Below are 26,833 nucleotides of genomic sequence, written 5' to 3'. Positions count from 1 at the left end.
ATGGGGGGAAAAACTGCATGCTAGAAAGCACCTAATCCGTGCAAAACTTTGTTTTGAGAACTAGTCCCTTGTTGGTTTCCTTCTCAGCTAGTCAAGGCTGTTTCATTTGTGTGTTTTGGTTAGCAGAGAGTACTGGAAGGCACTGCAGGGAAGAGCGCAGGTTTCCCTAAGAGTAAAAAGATTAAAAGTCCTAAATTACATGTAAGGGGCACTTTTTTTTTTTTTTTTTTTTCATTTTATTAGTTCTGCAGATTTCCTTTTTGAGATCAAATATTATGTTTTCTCAGTTACTTTCTCCAGTTTGGGTACTGTTAGCCTCTGAAACGTTGCAGCATGCTGTGACTTGCGGACCCCAAATCAATCTTTGTTCTTCTTGGTCATCTGGAACTATTTAGCACTCCCCTGCTGAGAGGAGACTTAAACCTCTTATATTGTATTTCCAACTGCTTTATGTGAAGGGGAGAAAGCAGCTCGGCTAACCAAGGCTAATAACAGACCGCGTTCTGGAGACTTCGCCCAGAAAATTATCGACCATCACCTGTGTGCATTGCGCGTTCACTGAAACGTGAGGAAATTCTTCTCACCTGCAAAATGTAGCTTCCTGGAAATAACTGGGGAAATTTGAAATAGAATTTTGTAGCTTTGTAAGCCTAGGAAAAAAAAATCTTGTTAATGTGCATGGTTTTTCCTAGCAGACATGGTACCTGGGTTAGGAAACGCTGCCTTGCATAAACTGTAAGAAGCGCTGCTGGCTATGGCGAGACACACAGGGGAAGGATGGGGCTAAAAAGCACCTCGATGATCTAAAAAACACAGGTACGAACTGAACCACCGTGCCCTGCGACTCCTTCGTGCCCGGCACCCGCCACGACGCGGGTTGCCCCCCCTCGCCTCGCCGCACTACAACTCCCAGAGGATCCTGCGCGGGCCGTCCGTGTCGCCAGCGCTGATTGGTGGAGCCGACCGGCGCCGCGTGGAAGGCTGCCCGTGATTGGAGGAGGCGGCGGGTGGCCGGCCGTTCAAGCGGCGGAGGGCGGCTGGCGGCCGTTAGGCGACCGTTGGGGCCGCGTGAGGGAGGCGGTGGCGGCTCCCGGCCGGTCCCCTCAGCGTCCCCTCAGCGTGGCCGCCATGAGCGCCGCGGATCGCTGTGCCGGCACCTCGCCGCGCTCCGCAAGGTAGAGGGGCCGCTACCCCGGGCCCTGCCGCCCGCCTTTCCCCTCCGTGTCCCGTACCGGGCTTTGCCTCAGGCGAGGCGCTGCTGTGCCCGCTCCCGCGCTGCTCTGCTTTCCTACTCTCGTGCCTGCCTACTTCTGCTGTCCTTTGCTCCAGTAATAAAGTATTCACCTGTTTTCCCTTGTTGCTGTAGTTTTTCAAGCGTGTCTGTTGTCCAGCTTTTTTTCCACACGGCTTTTTTGGGGAAGTTCGTACAGAAAATAATCTGGGTGCTTTTAATTATCGCTTCCTTACAATGACAGGAGTTAAGGAGCTTGGCACACGTAAGGTTTCTGTGGATGTTCCACTTTTGGGTTCTGCTGTAAGCCCTGATGGGTATTTGCTAAGGGTCACCACAGCTTCTGTGTCACCCGCCAGAGGCCTCTGATCAAAGATCAGGCTCCAGAACCAGGTTCTGGAGAGAGCTCTTACAGTATTAAGTAGATCTTTTCTAAAGAGGCTGTTTAGCTTTAATTCTGTTACTGATGGTATCGTAAAACGATGGTGTGTCAGTTCAACATAACTAAAAAAAAAAACACTTCTCAAGAGAATTTTGAATTGTGTGCAGCTATGGATAATAAAATGTGATGCTCATTTGAGCACGTTAAATGTCTGTATGCAGTCACTGTTGCTTAAAATGCACATACATATACTTAACGTGGTTTATGTAATAGCAACACAGCCTCTTCCTACTACCTCAGCACCAAATTCAGTGATTTGGGATTTTCCATTTCACTGTCTAGGGTTGACAAACTCTGGATAACGCCGTAAGGGAAAGCATATAGACTCCTAGACCTACATGTTAAGTTATGAGGGCTTGTGCATCAGCGAACCTGAAATTGTTCTCTTTAATCAGAAGTCTTTAGAAAGTGTTTTTCTCTCTGGTTATCAGAAAAACTATTACGGGTTGTCTTTCTCTTTATCCTATAGTGCCTGCTGTTGCTAATGCCAAAGCAAAAGACTTTGTGATCTTTGCTCTCTCCTCTCCTCTTTTTCTTGCCTCTTCTTCCTTTCAAGTTTACCCTCCCCAAATAACCCATCAGACTTTCCTCCCCTAACATTTTTGTCCTTCTCCCTTTTCCATAAGGTGCTCCATCTCCGCAATATAGTAAGTCTGCCAGCTGTTCTTTTTGTTGAACGTTTTGGTTTTCCTAAATGCTGTGATTTCCTGTGAATACCCGGAGCACAGACAAGCCAATGTTTAAAATCAAGTCTGTGTTAAAAGCAAAAATCTCATGGTTTAATTTATATATATTTTTAACATTTTATTGTATTGTCTGAGGTTCACATGTCATTAGAAAATGTTTTTGTCCAGGCTGGCAACACCCCATGTCTCATCCAGACACGCTAGTTCTCAGCCTCAGAACCAGGAGGACTCTACTCCTCTCCCGTCCATCAACGAGCGCCTGGCCTTCCTCCGCCCTTCCCGGGAGCTGCTGGAATACTACCGCAAGAAGATTGCTGACTTTGACGAGGAGCATGAGGATTTGGTAAAAAGGCTGGAGAGATACAAAGAAACGTACGATGAGCAGGTTAGGAAAAGATCTTTGTTTTTTTTGATAGGCTGTGTATCGTTACATAAACCTCCTCGACTAGCAAAGAGTTGATGTTTTTCTTCATTTCAGAGCTCAGCACACCTGGTCTGAAGAGTTACCAGTAGTAGGGGAGTACTGAGCTAGGAAGAAATAAGTGGATCTCAAGCTTTGATTTTGAAATCTAGCTGCCTGCCCTCTGTCACAGCAAAGGGAAACACGCTTGTACGATATTCTTCTGTTCTTAATTTATTATAGCTTGCTTTTTTTTTCATACTGGTTGTTCCTGTTCTTTTTACTTTTAAATTGAAGCCTGAGTTTAGATATTCAGTTCAGATGGCATCCAGTTTAATTTCCTTGCCTCTTAATGTGAGGAACGAGCGTGCTTTTGTGCAAATTTAATGAGCTTTGATATACAGATACAATTAGTATTTATTGCAGTGGAATTCATAAGCTTGGCCATAGGCTATATGTAGCAGGAGTACTACACAGCGAATAAGTAGAAACCTAAAATAAATTCCAAAACTTAAAAATCTTTGTATTTAAAGAGGAAAAAAAAATCTTAGAGGCTATCTTTAATTTGTGTTCTAATACGCCTTAAGAGCATACATCTCTCTAGCTGGCATCTTTGTAATTCTGAATGACCCTTTGGGAGCAGAATGGCCACTGAGGTGCTTCCTCGGCTACTGGCCATGCTTGAAGCAGCCTTAAAGCCTTCAGACATCCAAACTTCTTTAATTCAAGATATAGGAAAAAGAGGTCTGAAGTTCCAAAATAGTGCCTTCTGTCCTATGGGAACAGTCTTCTGTAGGGCTTGTCAGTTTTCCACTCCAGGTAGACAAACATTGATGAAACATAGTAACTAGACAAATTTCCTACTGCTAAGCCATACAGATCAGTGTTTATTCTTCAGTAACTTCTTTTAAGAATAGGTGCTATTTCACAGGTTTTGTTAGTTTCTTGTTGAAGTCAGACTCCTCTTACTGTGCAACTCTGGCTGCCAGCGCGGAAGTGTAACCATTGAAAATTGGAGGCCCTCAGCATGAGCCTTTTTACTGGTATTGGATACTGACCATGATGACAATAGGGACTGTGAGCTCCCTATTGAAACCCATTAAAAATTTTTCCAATACTGCCCTCATCTGGTCAAATTTTTAAGAGATCAATAAGTTACTCTGACGGTTGGTACATTCCAGTTACAGGCTCAGGGGCTGGCACAAGCAGTTTGTACTTTGAGGGTTGCCCAGTGCTCTGCATCATTTCAAATACTTCATTCTCTTTACCTAGCACAAACTGCAGTGGGAAGTCCGTCAGCGAGAAGAGGAAATTGCGGAGTTGCAAAAGGCTTTGAGTGACATGCAAGTCTACCTCTTCCAGGAGAGGGAACATGTCCTCCGCCTTTACTCAGAGAACGACCGGCTGAAAATCAGGTGTGTCTGATTGTGGACTGGGTCACTGGCGGTAGCACACGTGTGCATTACATTCTAGTTCTCACCCAGATACAGAGTTTTCAGAGAAGCAGTTAGGCCACACTTCCCAAGGAGGGCTTCTATGAAATCATACCAGTCTTGAAGGTGGAATACAATCTGTCGGGCTACTAAATATGTTTCCACTTATACCTCCTATTCCAGTAGCAGGAAAAAAAAAAAAAAAAAGAGTAGAAGTTGGACGTATGAACATGTTTGAATCAAGCTGGCCAGTGGAGGTTTTGATTTAAGTAGACCTTGCACCTGCCTAGCACAATGTCTTCCCTCAGTCTTCCACTTAAACTCAAGTAGAAAACACAGATGAAAACAAATAGTTTTCCTGACTTGCTGGGATCATGCTGGCAGCCGCTCCATTCTACTGCCATGTAGCTGTTGAATTGAAGTACACGCTGCTCTACGGGACTGGCTGCCAGTGGCAAAGGAGTTTCCAAGCTTCTTAAGAACTTGTGTGGGTGATACCAAGTTTTCTGTTAAAGTTTTAAGATCTTAAGTCAAAAAATGTGTTGATGTGTTGTGGCACTTTTCAGGAGTGTGACAGAAGTGTGATACAGCACTTAATCTAGTTTGTTTTAAAAAACGACGTGCTTACAATCTACTGAATGAAGTATCTGCAAGGTTTTTAGGTAGTTCATAACTCTGGAATGCAAATTCTTTGCTACCATGTGTTATCGACCTAGTATTGTTATGTTTGGAAAGAAGAATGCCTCCCAATGCCAACAGAATTGGTATTTTCCTTTGTAAATATGCCACGTCAGTAATTTCTTTGGGAGTTCCTTTTTAAAGAAGTGTTCTCAAGAGCTGAACAGTTTGGAAAACATTATTTGGAGACATTAATGAGCAAACTAGAAAGACTGTGTCACAACATCTTGATGTGTTTAAAAATAGTAATGCACTGATACCTTTCTTTGAATTCTAGGGAACTGGAGGATAGGAAAAAAATTCAGCACCTCCTGGCTTTAGTGGGAACAGACAAAGGAGAAGTAACGTATTTTCACAAGGAGCCACCACATAAGGCAGGTTCATTTTTCTACAGAACTGTGCTTTTAATTGCAACATGAAGATCTGTACATGAGAGGCTGACCAGAGACCAGATCTGTCCCACATGTCAAAAGTTGCTAAATAAACCCAAAGTGGGAGAGATCTGTAGCTCTATAACAACACCAGGATTTAGTATAGCTGCTGAGATATTAAATGGGAACAGGCATACTGAAGGTAGGTCTTGTTAGCATCAGCTCCCTTCTGAACACCCACAGATTTTCGTCTTCACCTTCTCTCTTTTTGTCTGTCCCCAAATGCTCTATTTCCTGTTAAGGGTGCTGTTTTTCATCCTAACAAAGCCATCATCAAGGGCAGGATTACTTTCCACTTGTTTTTTTTTCGGGGAAAAAAAAAGAGCCAGAAATGGCAAGTTAGCCATTACAAAGGCAACTTTTTCAGCATGTACATTCAACTTGTGAGTATCTTCTTTTTCTTGTGACAGAAGTACGGTACTGCTGTTCTCTTGGATTTCTTTATCTGTTTTCATCTTTAAGATTTGTTCTTGATTACTGCATCTTTAGAGAAGTCAGATGTTGAGATATCTGATCTTGTTTCTATAGGTTACTGTTCTGCAAAGGCCAGATAAATCCAGAGATCCACATGAAGGATATGATGCTTCTAGAACAGGTACTGTACCACAAGGGTCTAACAGCAGCTCAGCTCTTGATACTCGTGTGTTTGTCCAGTCTATCAAAATAATTATGTACTTTGAGTACTTTGGTATGCTTCCATTAAGTTCCCTAAATGTATCCGTGCATTCAGTAATGCATCCTTATGCATTCAGTACTCTAGGCTTCCCTTCAAAATCTTTTAAAATAACCTGAGCTGAGTCTCATGTCCTTGATCTGCTCAGCTAAAGAAGCATCTTGTATGATTGTGGAATGGCTGTTCTGGACCCATGCAAGTACGAACTGGATGGGCACTCTTAGCCAAAGCCATTCCAAGATGTGCTATTCTGCCTGTCTTTAGTGTAGACAGTAGTTTGGGTCTGTATGTCTGCTTAGGGGGTTTCTCTTTTGAGCTCAAAACTCACTCAAGGTTTGATGCTTGTGCAGCTGTGTTGTCTGCCTATTCATCCTTTACTGAAGAAAATCTGTGAAGTTCACTTTCTGAATATGCCAAGAAAATCACTAGGTAGGTTGCCTAAATATTGAGGTGTGATAGTGTGGGATAAAGGTTTATGAGCCATAAGCTCTGAAGCTTTTTTCATCCAGATAGCCCTCTGGAAGTCTTTGCGACTGTCGCAGTTGCAATTTTTTTCCTGTTCTTGTAGGCCATCCAGTGCATACAGCACGCCGTGTTTGGAAAGGTACTGCACTTAGACTGGAGTACACTTTTCCACTTCTCATTGATTTCTGCAAATAGGCACCAAGAGGAGCTCTTCAAAACGAGCAGCAAAAGGAGAGAAACCAGAAAGTCCTGAGAGGTATCAGAAGGACAACCAAACACTCCTACTTCAGGTAAAATCTTTCACTAACTGAAGGATATATTTTCTCGCTATCCAGGAAATTGGTAGACAAATGTGCTGTCTGCCTACATAAGATACAGATTCTACCAATTTATTAGTCCCACATCTTACTAACAATTCCCACTTTCTGTCAGTTTACTTGACTGTTTCTTTGTGATGAATGGTTTAGATTTAAGAGCTTGGGTCTGACTCTGGAAACTTTACATAAGCATATGTTCCAGTAAAGCCAACTTGAATATGGTGCTTTTAAATACAGAATTTTGAAGTGATGTTAACTCTCATAATTTCCTTGATCAGCTATCAATTTACATTAAATCCATGGAAAATCTGCAGGTTTGGGTGGTTCATGGAAGTATGACAAAAGGAACGGGTCTCAGATGGAATTAGTCTTCCACAATAAAATGCACTAGTACAGCAAAAAAAGTTCCCTGTGCTAGACAGTATAGATAGCATGACAGAGTGAAGGACGAAATGTACAGAATCATGAACTGGGGAAGGTAGCAGAAAATAGAGGTAAAGCATGAGGAAGGATGAGTCAAGAAAAGCAAATAGCAAACTTGTACAGCAGATCAAGATTTTCATTCAAGAACAGTAGTCACTGACCTAGTGGGCAGTTGCCTGTCATAATAACATTTACTCTGGAGTAAAAACATCATAGAAAATTGTCATAAAATAAGCAATCTAAATTCATGTCAAGTTGTTTGTTTTGTTTTGTTTTGTTTTTTTTTCAAATAGTGCCTTATAATAGGACATACTTAGATTTTTCAAATACTTGTTCCAATTTGTCTCCCTGACCCAGGTCAAGACTCTTTGCATCTCTCTCCTTCACTCATCTCATGTGCATTTAATGCTTCATTCTAGCTGAGCAATTTCTTTTCTTCAAGATGAAAGGAATTGCTGCCTTCCTGGAATTTGGGTTTAATTATCACCATTCCATTGGAAGTTGATATCAGAGGGAGAAAAGTCTGCTTGCATATTCCACAGGATTTGTTACATCCTGTGTGCAGTTTAAATCTTGCCATCATCTTCTATCTGTTGCTTCTGTTGTCTGTTGTTTCTATTTTTTTCCTGCTGTATAGTATACCTGTCTTGCTTATGGCGTGAATATTTTTCTTAAAATGTTTTAGTTATTTGAGAAAATCAATGTTAAAATGAAAACAAAAAATGAGAATTTCAAACTCTAGAAATTATTGTTGGGTAGAGTCTTTGACTTGAATTCTGTAATTTAAAAGGGACTTGCAAGGACAGGAGCAGGCCTGCTGTGAGAACTTCCTCAGTAATGTCTCTGCATGCCTATTCAGGTGGAGGCCCTGCAAGCTCAGCTAGAAGAACAGACGCGATTATCCAAGGAACAGCTTGAGGCATTACTAGAGGACAGGCGGATTCATATGGAGGAAGCCCAGGTCCAGCATCAGAGGGACCAGGACAAGATTAAAACTTTAACAGATAAGTGAGTGTGAGAGAATAACCATGATGTAATGTAGTCATGAGATGAGAAGAGGGGGAGCAACAAAAATATGTTGGCTTTCAGTATGTTGCTTGCTGCAGCAGGCAGAAAAGCAAATTATGCAGCCATCTGCTTGGCAGTATGTGGAAGGAGGTAGAGTAGTCAACATATCAAAAATATGTTTTCACATAGAAAGAACATCACTTCTTCCATTAGAAGAACTAAATGTATTAGGAAAATACCTCTACCTAAGTTTTATGTTTCTTCCAACTTGCAATGAAGACTGAGGAAATTAGGACAGGAACTAGGAAAAAAGTGAATTAACTCCACTGGGATCCCTTTTTACAGACTCCATAAGACTCAGAATCTCTTATATGAGAGTACCCGTGACTTTCTCCAGCTCAAGTTTGATGCCCGAGCCAATGAGAAAGCATGGATGGCAGAGAAAGACTGTCTGTTGAGGAAACTTGACAAAGATCCAGATCAACTTATCAGCAGGGAGTCAGAAAAAGAGAAGAAGCAGAGAGATACCAAGAAGATGCCTCAAACAGGTCATGAAGCTTGGAAACTCCACAGTAGAGAAATAAAGGTAAATTTTTGTCACGGGGAGAGGTCTTTCTAACAGTCTTTGGAAAACTGCAAGCATCTGGATCTTGATGAGATAGGCAGTAGTTAGTTGTTGCCAAGCTATACACGTTTGCTGTAAGCTGCATTGTTGCTGGCACTGATGTGTTTTTTTAAAAAAACAACACAACTCTCCTGCTGCAGTGTTTTTAAATTTCAGGTAAAAGGTATAGCTAATATTGATGGTAGTGTTTCACTATTGGTTTCTCTTATGCCCAGTGCAAATCACATGGTACATGGGCCAACAGTTCTTAACCTGCTTGTTGCACGTGCCCTTGTTTAAGTATAAATGCTTCCAGTTAATGGACTTAGAATGTGGTGTCTGTTCCTCCCTGTTGTTAGGGGAGAATAAACTCCTTTCAATTGGTGTCCCGTAGCTCTTCTGCAGCAGTCAGGATTTCTTCTACTTCTAATATGCTGCCAGTGAGAAGATCTGAAGCGGGTAAATAAGCAATAAGGACTTAGAAAGTAAACAGACAATAGGGAATTGTTTTCATCTACCACTGAATGCAGATTGTTCTGAAGTGCAGTACTGGGCAAGCAGCTGAGAAAACAGGAACTACAGCACTATTGTTGGTTATTATTTTTAAGGGGAAGTGGAGAGAGTTCTCTGAACTGTCATGAAGAACTGATCACCTAATTAAGATGTGTTGGTGATGGAAAGGGCTCTAGAATATTGTGGGAGGGGTCCTTACCTAGTTATTTCATTAACTTTGGCTCCAGTTATTATTTGCCAACCTTACTGTCCATCTGTCACACTTGATTTTCCAGAGCAGGGGAAATGTCGTGAGCACTGGCTTTACAGTTAATTCTTTCTGTTCCTTCTGCATCTTAGTCAATGCAAGAGCAACTGATGCAGGAGCAGCGGCTCTCAAACATGTACAGAGAGCAGTGTATCACCCTGGAAAGTGAGCTGGCTAGGATTCGTGAGGAGGGAGATGTTGGCAGAGAACTCTTTAAGGTAATTAGTCTGTAATCATCAGCCAGCTACGTGATGATCTTTCAGCCTCTATTCTACTACCCCACTGAGTTTTCATCTCCATAGGAACGCTCAGAAAAGATGGGGAAGCGCCTGAAGCTGATGACTCAGCGATATGAGGCTTTGGAAAAACGTCGTAACTTGGAAGTGGAAGGCTTTAATAACGACATTAAACAGCTTCGACAGAAGCTGAAAGATGTAGAGAAGCAGCTGTTTAAGGTAACAACTCATTGCTGCAGCAGATCATTATGGCCTTACCCAATAGAGGTGTAGTCTCAGTATTTAAATGCAGTATTTCCCTAGAGTTAAGGAAAATAATTACTTTCCTAAATGGCCATTTAGATATTAATGCTTGATAAAGTTTGCCCTCTTATGTATTTTATTCAGCAAAAATGGTTTATCATTGTTAATCAGTCAAGCATCAAGTTTGTCCAGGGACTATCCTGTTTATACATTAGCGATATCTTTTTACTACAGCTCTGAAAGTTACCTGATACCTCCAGCTGTCTGAGCTGTCTCAAAATTCCAAGACAGGACGATAGTCTGTTGTAGAAGAATATTCTGCAAAGAATATGTTGATTTTTTTTTTTTCCTGGGGGCCATTGCGTTAGGTTTTGTTCCAGTAAGAGGTAGAATACTGACTTAAGTATTGTGAATATTCTGTTATTCCTTTTTAAATGTCTCATTTGTAACTGCAAAAATCACAGCGGAAACAATGGCTTGAAGTTGAAGCTGAAGCTGTGTAACTTTGAGATAAGATGCATCTTCTAGATGTGCAGATGAATATCAGAACAGCTTAGACGGGCCTTAAGCCACAGCCTTGATGTTTTCTGGAGTTTACAATGTGATATTTATCTAATATATGCTTGAGAGGATCACTAGGCATTGTTTTTGTCCAACTGACTCTTTCAGTTGTCTATTTGGCAGCGCCACAGACTTGCTTGTTTTCTGTGTTTTTGGCACACAGCTCAGTTCATTTAGATTAATACATTTGTCTTCACTAAAGGCTTGGATTTTTTTTTGTTTGGCTCTGGGTTTAACTTTGTTTTTTAAGGACTAAACTTCAACCATATGTGGATGGGGTAAAAATTGCCTATGATTATCTTTACTCAGAGCTGTGTATTGTGTTACTCTGGGTATGTTCTTAATCGTATTCTTAACTTCTTTACACTTCCAGCCACAAGAGGGCAGAAGAATAAAATGCTTGTTAGAAGTCTCCCTTGTGATACTTAAATCCATACTTCTTAAGTGAAAATAACTATAGATGACTACATTTCCTGAATGGTATATTAAACTCTCTGACCAAGAACTACACAATGACAATGAGACACCCTGAGGGGTCGAGAGAAAAGAGCTTTGAGAGCAGCTTCCAAGTCTGTGCTGCTGTGATGTTGAATGTGACTGGGCTAGCACGCTATCCAGTTCCAGGGTGACAGGAAATGGCAGCCCTTCCTAGTTTGCCATCAGGAACTATGATTACCTGGCAGCTTCTGTTCAGCTCAGTATCAACTATATGACCTGGCCTGAGGTTAGGAATTGTACTTGAAGTGCTCTTGAATTGTATGCAGTTCAGAAGGCGGTGGGTTGGCCACAGAAGTTAGACCACTTCTAGTTCTAACAGCAAAAGATGATAAACTGTCTTCCTATCAGAAGAGAAACTTAGAGCCATATAAAAGTTGATAAGTATTTTAACTCACCTCTTTTGTGGCTCTCCAGATAATACAGGAAGTAAAAATAACCCAAAAGGTTATAGGTAAACTTGATAATATTCTGTTCAGATTTCTTTCTCACCAATACTATAACACCCTAATGTTTGAAAGTTTCATCAGTTGGTTTTTTTTTGGTTCTGGAATACTTTTCTGTTGGTGATATGTATTAGCCCAGCGATGATAGCTTAAGCATCCTCTTTGCTAGCTACAAAGCATCTCCTTTAGAGTTCTCTTTCAGACAGACTCACTGTACTCTCTAAACTGTGTTCTGTACAATGTTGTTTGTATTAATCTGTTTCTCTGTTCCTTTTTAGGTGACTCTGATTCTTGGGCCAGACCAGGATCTTGAAGTTCTACGTGAGGTCCGTCAAGGAAACAGGCTAACCCGTAAAATTCAAGGAGAACTAAAAAACTTAAAAGCAAAAATCTATGGCTTAGAGAATGAACTGCGGGTCTGCTGAAGCTGAGGATCATAGTTTGAGGAAGGGGACATTGCCTCTTTAATGGCATCCAGTGACAGAAGGCTTGAGGAAATCTGCAGTTACCGTCATAACATCCATCAGTGGTCTATGAGCCATTTCTAACAAGCCAAATTAGGTTGCTTGTTCAGTTGAGATGGCACCTGATAAGACTGGTACAGAAAGTACCAGATGACTTATATTAGGAATATGTTTATGACTTCCTGCCTTCGTATCTGTGGTGTAGGGGGCAATGTAAACTGGTCTTAAACTTTATTTGGAGCAGATGACAAACCAGATGTATTATTAATGATCATTGAAGGATCTAGTTCAAAATCCAGTTTGCTTGGTTCACCTTACCCTGTGTGAGAAGGAACTTTTAAATGGTTACTGTTATGGTGCCTAGGCAATTCAACATGGGACTGCAAATTTTCCTCGAAAAAGACCTTGTGTAGAAAGTACATACTGAAGTGCATTACATTTGACTCTACCCTTGACATCACAACTATTTTAAAACGTCTTCCCTTTGTTCATTTCTAACCCAGCCAGGACAAACCTGACTGATTTTAATATGTTGGGAAAAGGTAACTGTTTTTAGAACTCATCTGCAAGAACAAGCAATCTCCACTCTTGCTTTGAATTTGTGGAGGGGAGGGAAATACTGCACTATCTAATTTCATCTTCCTGTCCCCTTTCTCCCAGTTTATCTTAACACACAGAGGAAGCTCATAATAAAAGGCATCTCCTATTATCTACCTTTGTAGCTTTAAACTATACCATGGCCATGCACCAACAGGTCATGGTCAGCTTGTGGTACAGCTGTCACTGAACTGTAACTGAAACTGGGGTGGAAAAGCCAGTGCCTAGTTGCTACATGATAAATATAACTCTAGCTATGTAGCGATTATCTTCATATCATCAGGACAATGCTGTTCTTGAAAACAGATGAAATTGTGAAAAGGGCTGCAGTGAGGCTTCAGTCCACTTTTATAAATGTGGGGTATTTGTATTTTTACTGTAGCGTCAGCAAATCTTGTCCACCTTGGAGAGCATATCTGTGTTGGAAAAGTGATTTCAGTGCCTTCATTTCCTAATGTACATTCCCTAACTTGTTAAATGTGACGGAAGCAGAATAATTTTCTGAAGTTTATACTTACAGGGTACCAGCAGTTCCTTCCCATTTGAGAATTACTTGGTGTGCAATAACAGACAGTTTCTTTTGGACGTGGTAGTGGCTATGGAGATCCTGACGCAGCATTTGGGAGAGGTGTATATACTGCTTTTCCTGTGCCGTGAAGATTTGGGGAAAAAATGTTTTTATAGTACCAGCTAAAACAATGCAGTGGGGAAATTCCTTTGAAAAGTCAGGGCTTGTTTCAATTGTGTAACCTCTCTGTGAAAAGCTTGCTGTCTCTTATGGTCCTGTTCTTTGGCTCTCATTGGGCACATCTATTCTTAAAGTCAGATTCATCACAGACAGACTTTGGTGTAGGTGGCTGACAATCTGTACCTCGATGTTCAACTGCTACTACAAGAGGCTGTTTGAAAGTGTTGTCGCTGACAGGTTTAGCTGAAAATGCTAAATGGTGCAGAGATGGATTGATGAACAGCTTAGGTGCTGACACTATGTGGACAGCTGAGGAAAATTATTAAACTGTGCAATCCATCATTTAGTCTCATTCCTTAAATTCAGCTGATGGGTAGCTAGCAAAAAAGCCTCTTGAATTGGTAGAAATAAATGGTTTTCTGCTTATTTTCAACTTTTCCAAGCTAGAAGTTGCTGTTGAAATTTGACTTTCCTCACCTGAAAGCCACAAAGTGTGTCTGGACAAAGGCTGTAGGCTTGGACATTCACATTTGTAAGACTGGGAGGAAGTATTGGGGGAAGAAGGATGTAAATGTTTAATTTCCTGTCTTCTTTACTGATGTTTATTATAACTTGCAAGACTGAACAGAATAAAATGGTGACATTCCCAATATCTCTGCTGGTGCTTCCACATCAAAGTGCATCTTGAACTTTATTTTTCATTTGTCATTAGGTTATGAACCCTTTCTATTAGAAGAGGGGAGAAAATTACAGTAGTGCTGATCTGTAAATCCATTTTATTTGGAAGGTTGAATATATGTCCAAGGGCAGGAAATGCAAGGTATTGTACGTGCTTTTTCTGTGGCATCACGTGATCATGTGAAATGTTGCTTTCATGTTGCCAAAACAAACGGGGACCTTCCAGCCAAGAATTGCTTCAAAAAGTCAAGTGCTTTCTTCCACTGACAACTGCCGTTAAGATGACAGTAAAGCACCATTGGCATTTTCTAAAGGTTTCCTGAAAAAGGTGCCAAGACCCCATATTAGTCAATTTTCTTCCACAATTGTTGTCAAGAAAACAACAACAAAAAAAGTCATTCAGTCTAAAGAATGAGTCTTTTTAGCTAATTTAAGATAATAATGTGTGACTTGTGTCATTTCAACACAACTAAATGCCATGTTATATACGTAGGTACGAGGAATTGGTAACATCTCTCTAAAATGGCTGATTCTTGGAATACAGAGACTGGCAAGGATTAAAGGTTGGAACTGGACAAACGTTCTTATTGTGCAACAGGATGGTAAATTGTTTCTTGTGTAGGGGAAACGTGAGGAGTAAGGGAAAACTAATTGTATAGCATTATTTAGGCAAGGAAGGAATGCATGCATTTCAGAAAGGATGTTGAAATATTGGGCAAGGCACAGAACTACAGATGATTCAGCAGGAGAAAAGGTTGTGCAAGAGCTCATGTTGTATTACATTAGATCTGATTAACACACATGTATTATTAATATACGTGTATTGCGACAACACAAACGAAAAGAGGCCGAGCAAAAACCAGTAGCCCAAATCTAGAGCCTAATAAAAGAAAAAAAATACAACCAAGAAAAGCATACATTTTAAATCAGAATTTTTTTTTTTTTTTTTTTTCCCTCATTATAACAAACTTAGCAGAGAGAACATTTTCCTTCTCTATCTTAAAATAAAAAAAAATGATTGCGCCTCTGGAAAAGATAGCTTCTTTTAATAAGTTACTAGGCTTGATGCATTGGAACTTAATAAAGTACAATGTGAAATGACAGGAAGTTATTTAATGGTCCCTTTTACCTTTAAACCTATGATTTTTTTCATAGGCAATATCAGTAAGAGTTTTCTGGCACTCATGCAGCTGCTTAATAGAAGAAGGAATATATACTGTGTTGACTCAAACTACACAGCAAGGTTACACAAGGGGGGAAACACGCCACAAAACCTCATGTTTTTCCTATACCACAACTTGCAATAATTCCAAAATTAATTGAAGCTGTGACTGTGCTTAGGCAAATTAACTGTAACAACAGTTCTGACAGCTATTAGAATGGCTCTAACTAATAGGAACAGATGCTTGTATGCAGGAGCTGTGCTCAAATTGCTTGCATAAGTGTTTGTTCAGAAATGCACACATTTTGCCAGTGTGGATGGACTCTCTGGACAACGTAAACTGGAACTGTGTGTGTACGTAGGCCAGGAAGTAATTCTTTGATAAATAATGAGCCACATTTTTTTAAGACTAGCTAGAGGCAACATCCCTGTGTACTTTGTTAGATCTATACATATTCATGGCAATCTATGTCTTTCAGACTTCTAATTACAGCTCACAAATGCATCTAATTCTGTTACACCGGCATGTATTCATGCCTGCTCAGAAGCCTAATAAAGATGTCACTTTGTCCCCATTCCAAGCGCTATAATAGCGTGTTTGTATACAAGGGACAATTTAAGTTTTCTTTACTTTTTTGCAACATTTTGCTTTTATATTCCTAAATTGCTTTGAATTGTAAGACATATCCCCTTTAACCCCCCTAAACAGGTATTCTTATACTTGTGGGTCTAGCTGTAGCAGTAAATTTTTAGCATGTGGACTGGAATTGCATACCAAAACATTCAGATTCAAAGGGTGTGAGAGGTGAAAGTGCAACAATTCATTTGGACTGCTGTATTCATAGGATTTAGGCACAGTGTAAAGAATGAAGTTTGTTTCAGTTCTGAAGTTGCATCAGTTGTTTAGGGTTTTCTCCTTGAAATGTGCCATCAGAAGTAACTGGAATTTAACTTGCTGGAAGGAAATGCTTCTGGCATGCCGTAGTGTTTGAGAATGGTGGGGTGGACTTGTGCTATTGCCCATGCAGCACCAAGTGAACTGTTTGGAGAATGGGTGTCTTCGAATATGAGTCAGCGTGGCTGCCTTTCAAGTAAGCTCCAAACGCAACTTTATAAACAGAGCCCTCAATGGGATCGAGTATTCACTTATACTGACCAAACTGTGTGCTTTACAAATCGCAGTGCTTTTGGATTGTGGACAAATTACAACTGAGTAAAAATGCGTTACCTGCTTCTATTCAGAAAGTCCAGAGAGGCTTTCTACACGGTAGTGTTTCAATGTCAAAGCAAGAAAATGCTAAATTACTCAGGCATGAAGGGTTTCATTGTTGAAATAGGTTCACTATGAATTAATAAAAAACCTGGATCTACCCTGGTGAAACATATCCAGGTTGTGCTGAATTCACCTGTATTGATTTAGGGTTCAACTTGACTTACTTTCACTGTAAACACTTAGCTCAGTAGAGAGTCACTCCTGCACTGCCCAGTTAAACATTTTTTCCTTCAATGCGAGCTTAGGTGGATAAAAGTCTGGTCGGTGTCATCATGGGCAAAGCTGTTCCAGTTTGTGTTCAGTATTATCCCTAATAAAATTACTTGAAACATAGGCATGATGAGCGCCATCACTTGAAATATAACGCAAGAACTGCTGCTTTTAAGAAGAAGGGGGAAATTCGGGCAAGATTTTAGTCAGATTCAAAAAGATATGGATTTCTAAAAAGATAACAGATTTAGGTATATCTTTCATTGTGGCAAACAACTATGTCCTGAAAGGTGCTTTGAAAGATCTCATCTTGAACTAGTTAAAAACTTTTTTTTTTTTTTTTTTTTTTCCTGGAAGTGTAAATGTGCTGTGGATATTGAGAGGGAGTTTGGAAGCACAGAAAGCAATTCCTGCCCATTCCCAGGGCAGGACCTGCAGTAAGGAGGCGCTCCTAGAGGTACCAGGTGAAGTTCATGGAAAAACGTGTCCTCTTTACAGCTGAAAAGGGAGGACGGGTCACTTCTGTGTAATTTTGTCTGGACAGCTAGGGCTGGAGACCTATGAAAAAGGAGTGATGCTGTGAAAAGATGGGAGCGTGAATGAGATTTTCCACCCGAGTTGTGGCAAGACAATGCTGCTGCTGTCAGTCTGAGCTGAGGGAGCGATCACCTGGGCAGTAACCTGTAGGGCAGGCTCGGGTCGGTCACACGAGTGTTGGAAGCATCAGTGGGTGGGTACGGGGATAGCTCCACCAGTAACGCTTTTCAGAATCCAGTCCTGAGGAGCCAAAAAGGGAAAGAACGGGCAATGGTATTTTTGGAGACTGCCTTTTCCTGTTAGACGCACTTCTGCCTTTGAGCCATTGCAATTAATGTCGAGATGAAGCCGCTGTTTGTGCTTGAGAGCATGGCTAAAGTCAGGAAGAAGGCTCTGGAGTCGCCAGGGTTAGCAGCAGCTAGGGACAGTTGGGTGTATTTGGTGTGGAGCTCGTAATTAGCGTGAAGATGAAAATTACACAAGAAGAAGAAAAGGGAAGAAGCAAGAGGCAGATAATTGAACCTTTGGGGAGTCTGCAGAGGAAGGATGTTGGCACAGAGCTAAAAGTAATTTAGAGAACAGAGAAACAGTTGTTAGATAACTAGAAGCACAAGCATAACAGAAAGAGGCAGGGATGCACAGGGATGTAGCCAGAGAGGAACAGAAGATGCCGTCGTTAAGTGCAGCACTCATATCAAAGGCTGCTTTTATCATGAGGAAACTTAACCAAAATAGAAAACAAACAAAACCCCAAACAAAGCAAAAAAAAAATGCTCCAGTTGGCTCATTTGGCAAATCATCAGCTTGAATACCCTCTTTGAAGAGGGCACTCAGGGTAGGGTAGAGCAGCTACATCCCGCAGCAGGCAGCAATCTGTCTGATGTTTAGGGCTGGTCACTGGGATGAGAGGCGGGGAGGTCTGCGGACACGGTCTGTGTGCCTTGGGACACTCCAGCAGACTGTGGATAAAAACATTTTAAGAGAGATATTTTTAAGACAGTGCTGGAAGTGATGATCTTACCCCCCGGGTATCAGTGCTTTCTGTGATGAATAAGTAGTCCGAAATAATTTAAGTGCAGTGTAAGGCTAGACAGATCCCTCATTACACTACATCCAGGTCCATTCAGTTCCTCAGTATTGTGACAGACGCCAACACCACCTTTGTTTCCCTCAGCTTTTACTCCAGAGACAGCTTCAGCATCTTCATTACAGCGTGGCTCTATCATTCAATCCACACATCACTCGATTCTCAATCTTCAAATAATAAAGTTTAACTTAGATGCGTATTTACTACATATTTTTGTACTATTTTCTTCTTGAATGAATATGAAAAGCTTGTTTCATCTCTCGTGCCTGGAAAAAGAAAAAGCCAACGGAGACTGCCCTACCTTCGGAGGAGATTTCTGCCTCGCGGTGCCTGCCCCGGTGCCCAGCTCCGAGGTGTTTTTGTTGTCTGGGTGCTGGGGGTGGCTGTGTGCTCGCAGCCCCGAGGAAGTCTCGCTGTGTGTTGGCAAATTCAGGCTTGGAGCAGGGCCACGTGCAGCCTCGAGGAACGCCAGCGTGGTGTCCTCGAAAGTGTCAGGCCGGACCTGGTCCTCGGGGAGGCTGAGGAAGCCTGTGGGCAGAGAGGAAACATGCCTAAGGCACCACAGGGTTGGTTTCTGGCTTAGGAAAGGTCACAACGAGATACCAAACTTTTTTGGAATTGGCTTTTTTGGCATGAAGGGAAATCTTTCCAGCGGGGAGCTGGAGGGAGGTAGCTCAGTGGGATGCTCAGGAGGAGGACAGCTCTCCTCCCCGGGCAGTTCGGGTGCCCGCAGGCTCTCAGGGTGCTGCCCGGACACCGGGGACGAGCCCCTCAGCCTCCCCCCCCGGGGGCTGCCCCCCGAGCCCGGCTTTTCTCCGCCCGCGGCCCGACCCCGTGCGGGCGGGCCCAGGTGCGGGGGGCGGCGGCGGAGCCCGAGCCCGAGCCCGAGCCCAGAGCCCGGGAGCTGCCCCCAGCGGGGCCGCGGCGCCGCCCCGCACCTGGGCCCGCCCCGAGGACGGGGAACGGGGCCGGGCCGAGGCGAGGGGAGCCGAGGGGAGCATGGCCGGTGGCGGCGGGGGCCCGGCGCCCTGAGCGGCGCCATGCGGGGCCGGCTGCTGGCGCGGCTGAGGCGGCGGCGGCTGCTGCGGCTGCTGCTGGCCCTGGGCGCGCTGGCGCTGGGGCTGTGGGCCGCCTACCTGGAGCTGCTGGCAGCCCCCGGCGGGGGGGCGGCCCCGGACCGCAGTGAGTGACCCCCGGGGAGAGGGTTGGGGGTGCCGGGCAGCGGCAGCGGGGCGGCCCCGGGGGCTTTGTGGGGTGTGTGGGGGGGGGGAGCGGCGGCGGTGGCGGTGGCTCGGGGCCGTGGGCTGCAAAGCTCCGGCTCAAGGCAAGGAGCTCCCGCAGCCTCTGCCCGCTCACAAAGTCCTCAGCGGGACCGCAGCTGCAGCTGGGGCGAGATCTGGAGGTTAAAGGCAGGAATATTGGGGCAGCAGCGCCGGGGGGCTGGCTGCTTTGCTAGGGGAGAGCAGAGCCCGCTCGGCGGGACGTCCTCTGTGGCCCCTGCTGCACCCCAGAGATCCCTAGGGACGGCTTTAAAAGTATTTAAGCTTTAAATATCTGGGATATCTAAGCGGTGGTTATGGGGGGGAGAGGGGCCGAGACAGGTGCGTGCAGCTGCACTGGGAGAGGGACAGGGAGCAGCGGGCAGAGGGGATGCCCGCGGGTGGTGCTGTGAGCTGGAGCCTTCCTCCCCGCTTCCAGGCAGGAGTTATTTTTACATCTTTGTTATAAAAAAAAATGAAATCGTCCGGTTTCAAGGCTGAGGCTGGAAACAGTGACACGGCTGCGGTCCCTACCAGCCCGAGCACGGCGTTGAAGTTGAATCAAAGCTCCAGACGCTCCCAAAGCCACCAGAGACGTTGCCGGTGGCCGCACGCAGGGGCTGCTGGCGAGGCTGGAGGGGTGAAGCCCTTGAGCAGGAGGCTCCATGGCACGGGAGAGCCTGTGCACACCCAGAGCTGATGCTCTGCCCCGGGCATTTGGCATCCTGGGCTCCTGGGGAGCATCCTGGAAAGTGCCAGCAGGAGGGGGGTTAAGCCGTGCCCCTCCCCACCCTCGCTCTTACCCCATACCTCCAAAAGCCTGTTTTAAGAGAAATCAGAAGTTGGAATGAAAAACAAACAGCGTTTGATTTCTTTTGGCTGTTAAGCCAAGCAGCGCTTTCTTCTCCTGGGACTGGGGTGGCTGCATTTGGGGCTCCACGTGGGGGCTCTTTCTGGAGATCCCACAGAGCTGAGGGGTGATTCTCAGAGCAATTAATTCCTTTTTCCCTCTTGTTTTTGTTTTCCTTCTTGTGTCCCAGGTGGGAACCCTACGGTAAGTCTCAGCTGGGGACCAAGCAAGGGCTGCCGTCCCCACTCATCTGATGCAACAGCCTCCCCAGTTACTGCTGGCAGAATACAAAGGCTGTTTGCTCGGTAATTTTTCCAGGCATAAGACTAAGAAGCTCCTTCCTCTGGGGACAGAAAGCTGTTGGGCTTGGAAGGGAGCTAAAGCAGATCTGTTTCCATCTCCTGTGTCTGCAGCTGAGCTTTCTTCTCACCTCCCAAAAAGGCACCGCCGGATAGCCTGTGAAAGGAGCAGCAAGTGGGTTTTTTCTTTCTTCAGGCACGGCCGTTCCTCCCCAGCATTTTGCTCCTCTCCCCCACCGGGTCGCTGTGGGGCAGGGGAAGCAAATCCCAAATAGACGTTACCCTAAGCCATGCTCAGAAACTGTGTCCCTGGCTGCTCTCCCTTCATGTATGTGCAGCTCTGCTGTGCAGCGAGGCTCAGCATGCAGATAAGCTTGGCTGCAGGAGAATAAAGGGCCTCGCAGAACATGTAGCGCCACAGAAGCCAGTGGGTACCACTTATTAGAGTATCACCACCTGCTGGAAGAGGCTGTGGCCGGGAGGTTCCTTGTGCTGTCACCTCAAATTCAAGGGCTGAGGAACTGGCCGAGCTGCAGGGTTTGTGCTCGTGCAGCTCCTGGGTTGATCCAGGCCCTTCCCTGGCTGCTGGCTTGGGATGGATTGGGCAGGGGTGGGTGAAAGTGAGTGACACGAGGGACACACCTTTCCTAGGAAGGTGCTGCTGAAAGGAGCAGTCAGGCTGGTACAAAAAGGAAAAAAAAAATCATTTTTCCTTGCAAAGTGAATGCGTGAAGGTTTTCCTACAGGCTCTTCCCTGGAAACCCGACTGGCAGGACTCATACCTCATGGGCAGGAGGGTGCTTCTATTGTTGTGAGGCTTGCATATTTCTTTTCCTTTCTTTCTTTATTATTTTTATTTTTTTAATTGAGCCTATGTGGCTGGTCTGCTGCCCAGTAGGTATTTATAGGAATCCTAAACAAACATGTTTACAGCCGAGGGAGGAAAAACAAGCAGGCTGATGTGAGTCGAAGATGGGCACAGCTCTCCTCCCCTGAAATGTGGCTTGTTGTCATCCAAAACAAGTTGTAACAGACAGGGCACTGCCTCCCTGCCAAGAAACCCGGGAGCTGCGGGCAGCCTGCACGCTGCCGACAGGCGCTAACCCTTTTTGGAGTGGGCTCTCCAGCAGGAGTGTGTTTTCTCCTCTTTCCTAAGTGCCACACAGCAAGCGTTGCTCCTGCGAGCGAGTGCTGGAAGCAGGAAAGTTTGTTTATTCATTTATTTGTTTATTTGTAGCTGAACAAGGAGCTGGGGAGAAAGAAAGCACCAATAAGGCCGATGCTTGGATGAAGCTGGTGCATCGGGGACCTCCTCTGCTACCTCCTTCTGCTCCTCGCCTTCCCCAGGCTGGCTCCGAGGGAGCAAGGCTGGTGCCAGGGAGCGTTGCTGGCAAGCAGGGAGGATGTGTAGCAATCCCCCTATGCTTTAAAACCTTGTGTCAACATCATAAAAGTGAATCTCAAGCGCTGAGCAGGCTTAGAGGGGAGGTCACTCCCAGCCATTGCTCTGCAGACTGGGTTGGTGTTTTTTTTTTTTCCTGCTGCAAAGCCCGTGGTATCTGGGGAGCTTGCACTGCTTTCCTTTATTGCAGGTGTGAGTGACACTGAGCCAGGCAAGAGCAGGGTGTGCAGGATTAGATGAAATTGCTTGGAGGTGCAGCTTGTGGGAACGAGGGACCCGAGGGGGCCCTGCTTCCAGCCGCTCCCGCTGGCTGTTCCAACCCACCCCTGTTCCTCCGCATTTCTGCGCTGTGTGTAAGTAGGACTGGGAGCGTGTTATCTTCCTATCTGGGCTTCTGCCACGCGGATCTGCAGGTTGTTATGAAGCAGCACAAGTTGCCTAAAACCTGGCCGAGCCCTGGTTTGGATGGGCAGACGCTGCCTTTGTGTGAGGAGGGGAGCTGGTGGGAAGCTGAAGCTGCTCGTTCAGCAAAGAGCTCCGAGGGGTGCTGAGTCGTCGCTTCCAGGTGATCGGTTCGGGTCTCCTGGCAGGGTGGTCAGACGGTGCGGGACATTCTGGGGCCAGGCAGAGGATATATCATCACTAGAGAGAAACCCTTGAGCCATCCCTGTGTGCACACATGTCACGGTGACAGGTTGGCGTGGACGTGTGCCAGCGCAGCGTGCGCTCCTGCACCACGCCTTCCCCCTCGGTGAGCCAGGCTGCATGGGGATGGCTCGGATACCACCGAGCTGTGCCCTGCTCAGCATCTCCCCGTGCTGGGGGCTTGGCAGAGGAGTCACGTTGTCTTCTGGAGATGCATTTTGCATTTCTGCATGTGGTTAGCATCGGGCGATCTGGCACAGCCGCACAAAGGCTCTGCCTTACGTCGCTCACCTGCAAGTTGAGGCAGATGTGGAGGAAGAGTTTTTCCCTTTTCCAGCCACTTCCCAATTCGGTTGCTATTTTCAGGCTTGCAGTAAGAGCTGAGGAGGGCTTTCCAGAAGAGGAAATGCGCTGCCTCATTTCATGTGGTGTGAGATCTAAGGAAAGACCCACGTAATGCCTTGGGTTGAAACAGGTGCGAACCTGGTCCTCGCATACTTCTGCTTTTTATGATCTGAGACGTTCGCAGTCGGCGCCTTTAATCAGCCCAGCCAAAATACACCTCCAGCTTTGGGCCTTTGCAGTCTGAACTCATCTCTTGTTCTGCTTCCAAGCTCACTTCTGAATGATTTCTGGGAGCTTAAAAAAATAAAAAATACAACTACAAGCAGCATCCAAAGCGCAGGTATGCACAGCAGAAGGGCGAAGAAAACCAGGTCTGTCCACTGGTCTTGGTCAGAGCTCCCTGGCACCACTGGGTGCCTGAGAAACCTCCCCGTGCCAGGGCAGCACCAGGCTTTGGTATGGTTTGGGGAGAGTCCCCTGTGCTTTGGGGTACTGGGGTTATATCTGGGGGAGCGTTGCTGCTAAGTAAATCAGCTCTCTCCGAGGATGCCTCAGAACAACGAAGGATTTAAATTCCCTACGCCGGGCAATGTGATTCAGTCTGTAAAATGTGGGATTGCTTCAGACGATCCAAAAACTGCTGGGTAGACCTGTGAGTCTCCCTGGAGCATCAGCGCCGCTCTCACCAGTTTGGTAATTCTGCTTTTATCATCTCCTAAGGCTTTGGTATTCCAGCCTGCTGCAGCTGTGTCCTGTCTGAGACTCCCTCCTTTATTCTGAGGGAAAAAGGGTGAGCATGGCTTCTTACCTCCTTTCTTTCTACAATCTGCAGGAGCTGTCCTGTTCCTCTGTGCCATAGTCCCATCTGGTGCGTTTATATGGCTGCAGTACTGCACCTTGTGCTATTCCTGCTTCTCGTGCCCCCATTTTCCATGGCAGACGCAACGGGTGTCCCCAGCCTTTGCCTCACACGTGGCTCGTTTTCTCGCTGTCTGCATCCATGATCTATGGTATTTTATTTATTTGTTCATTTTAAATAAGTCGGCTTCTGCCTTGCTTCAAGGAGCCGCTCACTTCCCTGCCATGAGTGTGGGCTGTTTGGCTTGGCCTGTGTGCGTGGTGCTGGCAGCTCCGGCGGCTTCCTCAGCCCCGCTGTTTGTTGGAGCCTGGTCGAGCCATCTCCAGCCCTCCTCGCAAACGCTTCGCTTCCTAAATTAGCTTTATTTACATTAAATAACGTTGTTTTCTGGGAAACTGCAGCGGTCGTGGCTGGGTGCTCTTAACCCCATCTAGACCACGCCGCAGGGTTTATCCCGCGAGCATCCTGCCTGTCCTGCCACGCACCAGCGGGCTCCGTCACCTGCTGCAGCAGCTCGCCCCCAGCACCAACACTGGCTGCTGTGTTTTGATGGAGGCAGGCCGGCTGAGAGGTTTTAATTTGTTTTCAGTCGAGGCAGACCATCGCATAATGCGCTGCTCTATCTCCGTTGCCTGCTCTGGTGAGTGTCTGCAGTCGCTGTCTTGCCCTCAGGCTCTCAGTTTGCACAGTGGGCTTGTAAAAAGCAACCGATGTGGATCACTGGATCACTGGATTGGTGCTTGTTCTCATAATATTAAGTCCTCTTCATTAGGTTTGCAGTTTCTTGATTGAAACTTCAGCCCTCTACCTGTAGGATGCTCAGCAGACCGTTTTTTCAACCATTTATATTTTTTCCTTTCAATTCGCCTTCAGTTTTTTTTTTCTATTTACCATGTAGGTTTTTCAGACTCTCTTGCTTCAAGCCAGCAGGTCCAGCTCTACCAGAGCCTCAGGTCATGCCCCTCTAGGATTGCACGCAAAGCAAATACCCATGTGGGTCTAAGTTCACCTGGGTCCTAGGAAGAGTTTCAGGGCCAAACACAGCCCAAACGTCAGTCTGTGGAAAATGTTTTTGCCAAGTTCATGCTTGGTTTGCACAAAGTTGTTGGCCAGACCACTCTGTGAGCATGTTAAGCATCAGAAATTCTTTAGTATTAGCCATTGTTCCCTTCCAACGTGAGTAATGATTGTTCTGCCCTTGCAGACAAAATCCTCTTCATCACAGAATCACAGAAGGGTTTGGGTTGGAAGGGACCTTAAAGACCATTTAGTTGCAACCCCCCTGCCCTGGGCAGGGACACCTCCCACCAGCCCAGGCTGCCCAAAGCCCCATCCAGCCTGGCCTTGAGCACCTCCAGGGATGGGGCAGCCACAGCTTCTCTGGGCAGCCTGTGCCAGGGCCTCACCGCCCTCTTAGGAAATAATTTCTTCCTTAAGTCTTATCAAAATCTCCCCTCCTTCAGTTTAAAACCGTTCCCCTTTGTCCTATCACTGTTCTCCTGGGTAAGAAGTCGCTCACCTTTATAAAGGTGTATAATTCTTCTGATAAATCCTGATAAATCCTTCTCCTTCTGTGCACCTTCCCCTCCCACTGAGTCCTTGTCCTCATCCCCACCACAACTCTGAAGAAGCCCTAATGATGCTAGCGCTGCTGCTGCTGCCTTTTGCTGTGCTCAGCACCTAAAATTTCTCTGAATGTGCCACAGTTCCTTGTCAACTGTTTTCACCTTGCTCTTGTAACTCTGTTTTAATTAGACATCTCGCATAGGCATGCTGGGGAGGAGGAAAAAAAAGTTTCAGTTTCTCTTGCAGCTCATGCACATGAAGAAAGAAAAGGAAACTGGAAGAAGAGTAAAGAAGGAAAGAAGCAGCAGGGATAATGTGGCGAAGTAAGGAGAAGCCTGAAATGGGGCACAGTGAGATGAGCGTTGGAGCAGGGTGGTCAGAAAAAGCCATTGGCCACCCCAGAGCTGTGAGGCAGAAGGAACTGAAATCAGAAGTAAAGTCTAGACCTAAACGTTTGGGATTTTAGTGGAGCAGAGTCTGGAAGGTATTGGGTGTAGAGACTGAAAAGAGGAGATGTGGGAAGGAGTTGGAAGGCACCGAGTAAACCACTGACCCTGGGTTTTAAAAAGGGTGGAGGAAAATGCAGGGGTGATTATTACAGAAGCTGTTGGGGACTGTAAGCAACTCCGCTGAGATCGTTAAGAACATGTTTGGTGTCACAGGGGTGTTTGGTGCCCTGAAAATTGGTACCACCGTGGTTTTTTGCTGCGGTGGTGCCTGCCAAGACCTCTGGTTTCCTTGTACTGAGCACGGTGCTTGGCGCTGCAGCCGCTCTGCATGGCTTGCAGAGCGTGGTTACCTGTTTCTTCCTGGGTCTTGCAAACGCTCAGCACTTTGCCAGCTTTTTATTTGCAGAAAAAGGATTTGCCAGCCCAGCCAGGAATCTTTCACGTGTCCCTCTTTGTTTACTAGAGATATAAAATCCCTTTTTTTCTGTTGAAAATCAACGAAAAAGATGGTTATCCTTTTCTGTAGTCTGTAGTCGGGTAGCATTTAATCCAGAAACTCTGTAAGGATGTGTGGCACATGGGATCCTCTCAGGGATTTGGGATTTGCAGCCCAAATCGCTGGCGATCTCCCTGGGCAGGAGCAGCCCCTGGCAGCAGGTCCCCGGGGGAGCTGTGCTGTGGCCTCTGATGGGGAGGGCCCAGCTCCTGCCCCCCGCCCACCACAGGCTTATATTTAGCCGTGGCGTGCGGGCTGTTTGAAGGCATCTCCCAGCCCTCACCTCGGTGCTGCCCGGCTTCCCGCAGCATTCGAGCTGCCTGGGTGGAGAGCCGGGGGCTAAAATTAGCAGGGAGCGCTGCTCTTGCCAAACACAGCGTCTGACATAGCTGGGACTGGCAAAGGGCAGAGGAAAGCGGCCCTGAATCCCCCGTG

At 45.4% G+C, this 26,833-nt stretch overlaps 2 protein-coding genes and 1 long non-coding RNA gene across 5 annotated transcripts in view; 2 read left to right on the top strand and 1 right to left on the bottom strand.

Moving 5' to 3' along the window:
* The first annotated feature begins 874 nt into the window (after window positions 1-874).
* CCDC77 (coiled-coil domain containing 77) lies at window positions 875-13,933 on the top strand. Its single transcript, XM_068661423.1, has 11 exons — window positions 875-1,175; window positions 2,528-2,744; window positions 4,032-4,174; window positions 5,148-5,244; window positions 5,830-5,896; window positions 6,635-6,729; window positions 8,039-8,187; window positions 8,533-8,773; window positions 9,644-9,769; window positions 9,854-10,006; window positions 11,811-13,933. The coding sequence occupies exons 1-11, from the start codon at window positions 1,129-1,131 to the stop codon at window positions 11,955-11,957; spliced, it is 1,482 nt and encodes a 493-aa protein (XP_068517524.1). The 5' UTR covers window positions 875-1,128; the 3' UTR covers window positions 11,958-13,933.
* A 1,488-nt stretch (window positions 13,934-15,421) lies between these two features.
* LOC137844857 (uncharacterized) lies at window positions 15,422-18,961 on the bottom strand. 2 transcript variants are annotated; one of them, XR_011090033.1, is made up of 3 exons: window positions 18,837-18,961; window positions 18,530-18,756; window positions 15,422-17,381 (listed from the first exon to the last, which is right to left on the bottom strand). It is a non-coding gene; the product is annotated as an uncharacterized lncRNA (long non-coding RNA). The 2 variants fall into 2 exon arrangements; XR_011090031.1 differs by having other exon boundaries at window positions 17,053-17,381; window positions 18,530-18,961.
* A 172-nt stretch (window positions 18,962-19,133) lies between these two features.
* The window catches only part of B4GALNT3 (beta-1,4-N-acetyl-galactosaminyltransferase 3), a 52,755-nt gene continuing 45,055 nt past the window's right edge, over window positions 19,134-26,833 (top strand). For both annotated transcript variants that reach the window (XM_068661351.1, XM_068661335.1), the window contains exon 1: window positions 19,134-19,410. In XM_068661351.1, the coding sequence (XP_068517452.1) occupies window positions 19,269-19,410 (142 nt within the window). In that variant the 5' untranslated portion in view covers window positions 19,134-19,268. The remainder of the gene's footprint in view (window positions 19,411-26,833) is intronic.

Source organism: Anas acuta, chromosome 1 (genome assembly GCF_963932015.1).
Source record: "Anas acuta chromosome 1, bAnaAcu1.1, whole genome shotgun sequence".
Classification (NCBI taxonomy): domain Eukaryota; kingdom Metazoa; phylum Chordata; class Aves; order Anseriformes; family Anatidae; genus Anas; species Anas acuta.
This window is presented reverse-complemented; position numbering and strand designations above follow the sequence as displayed.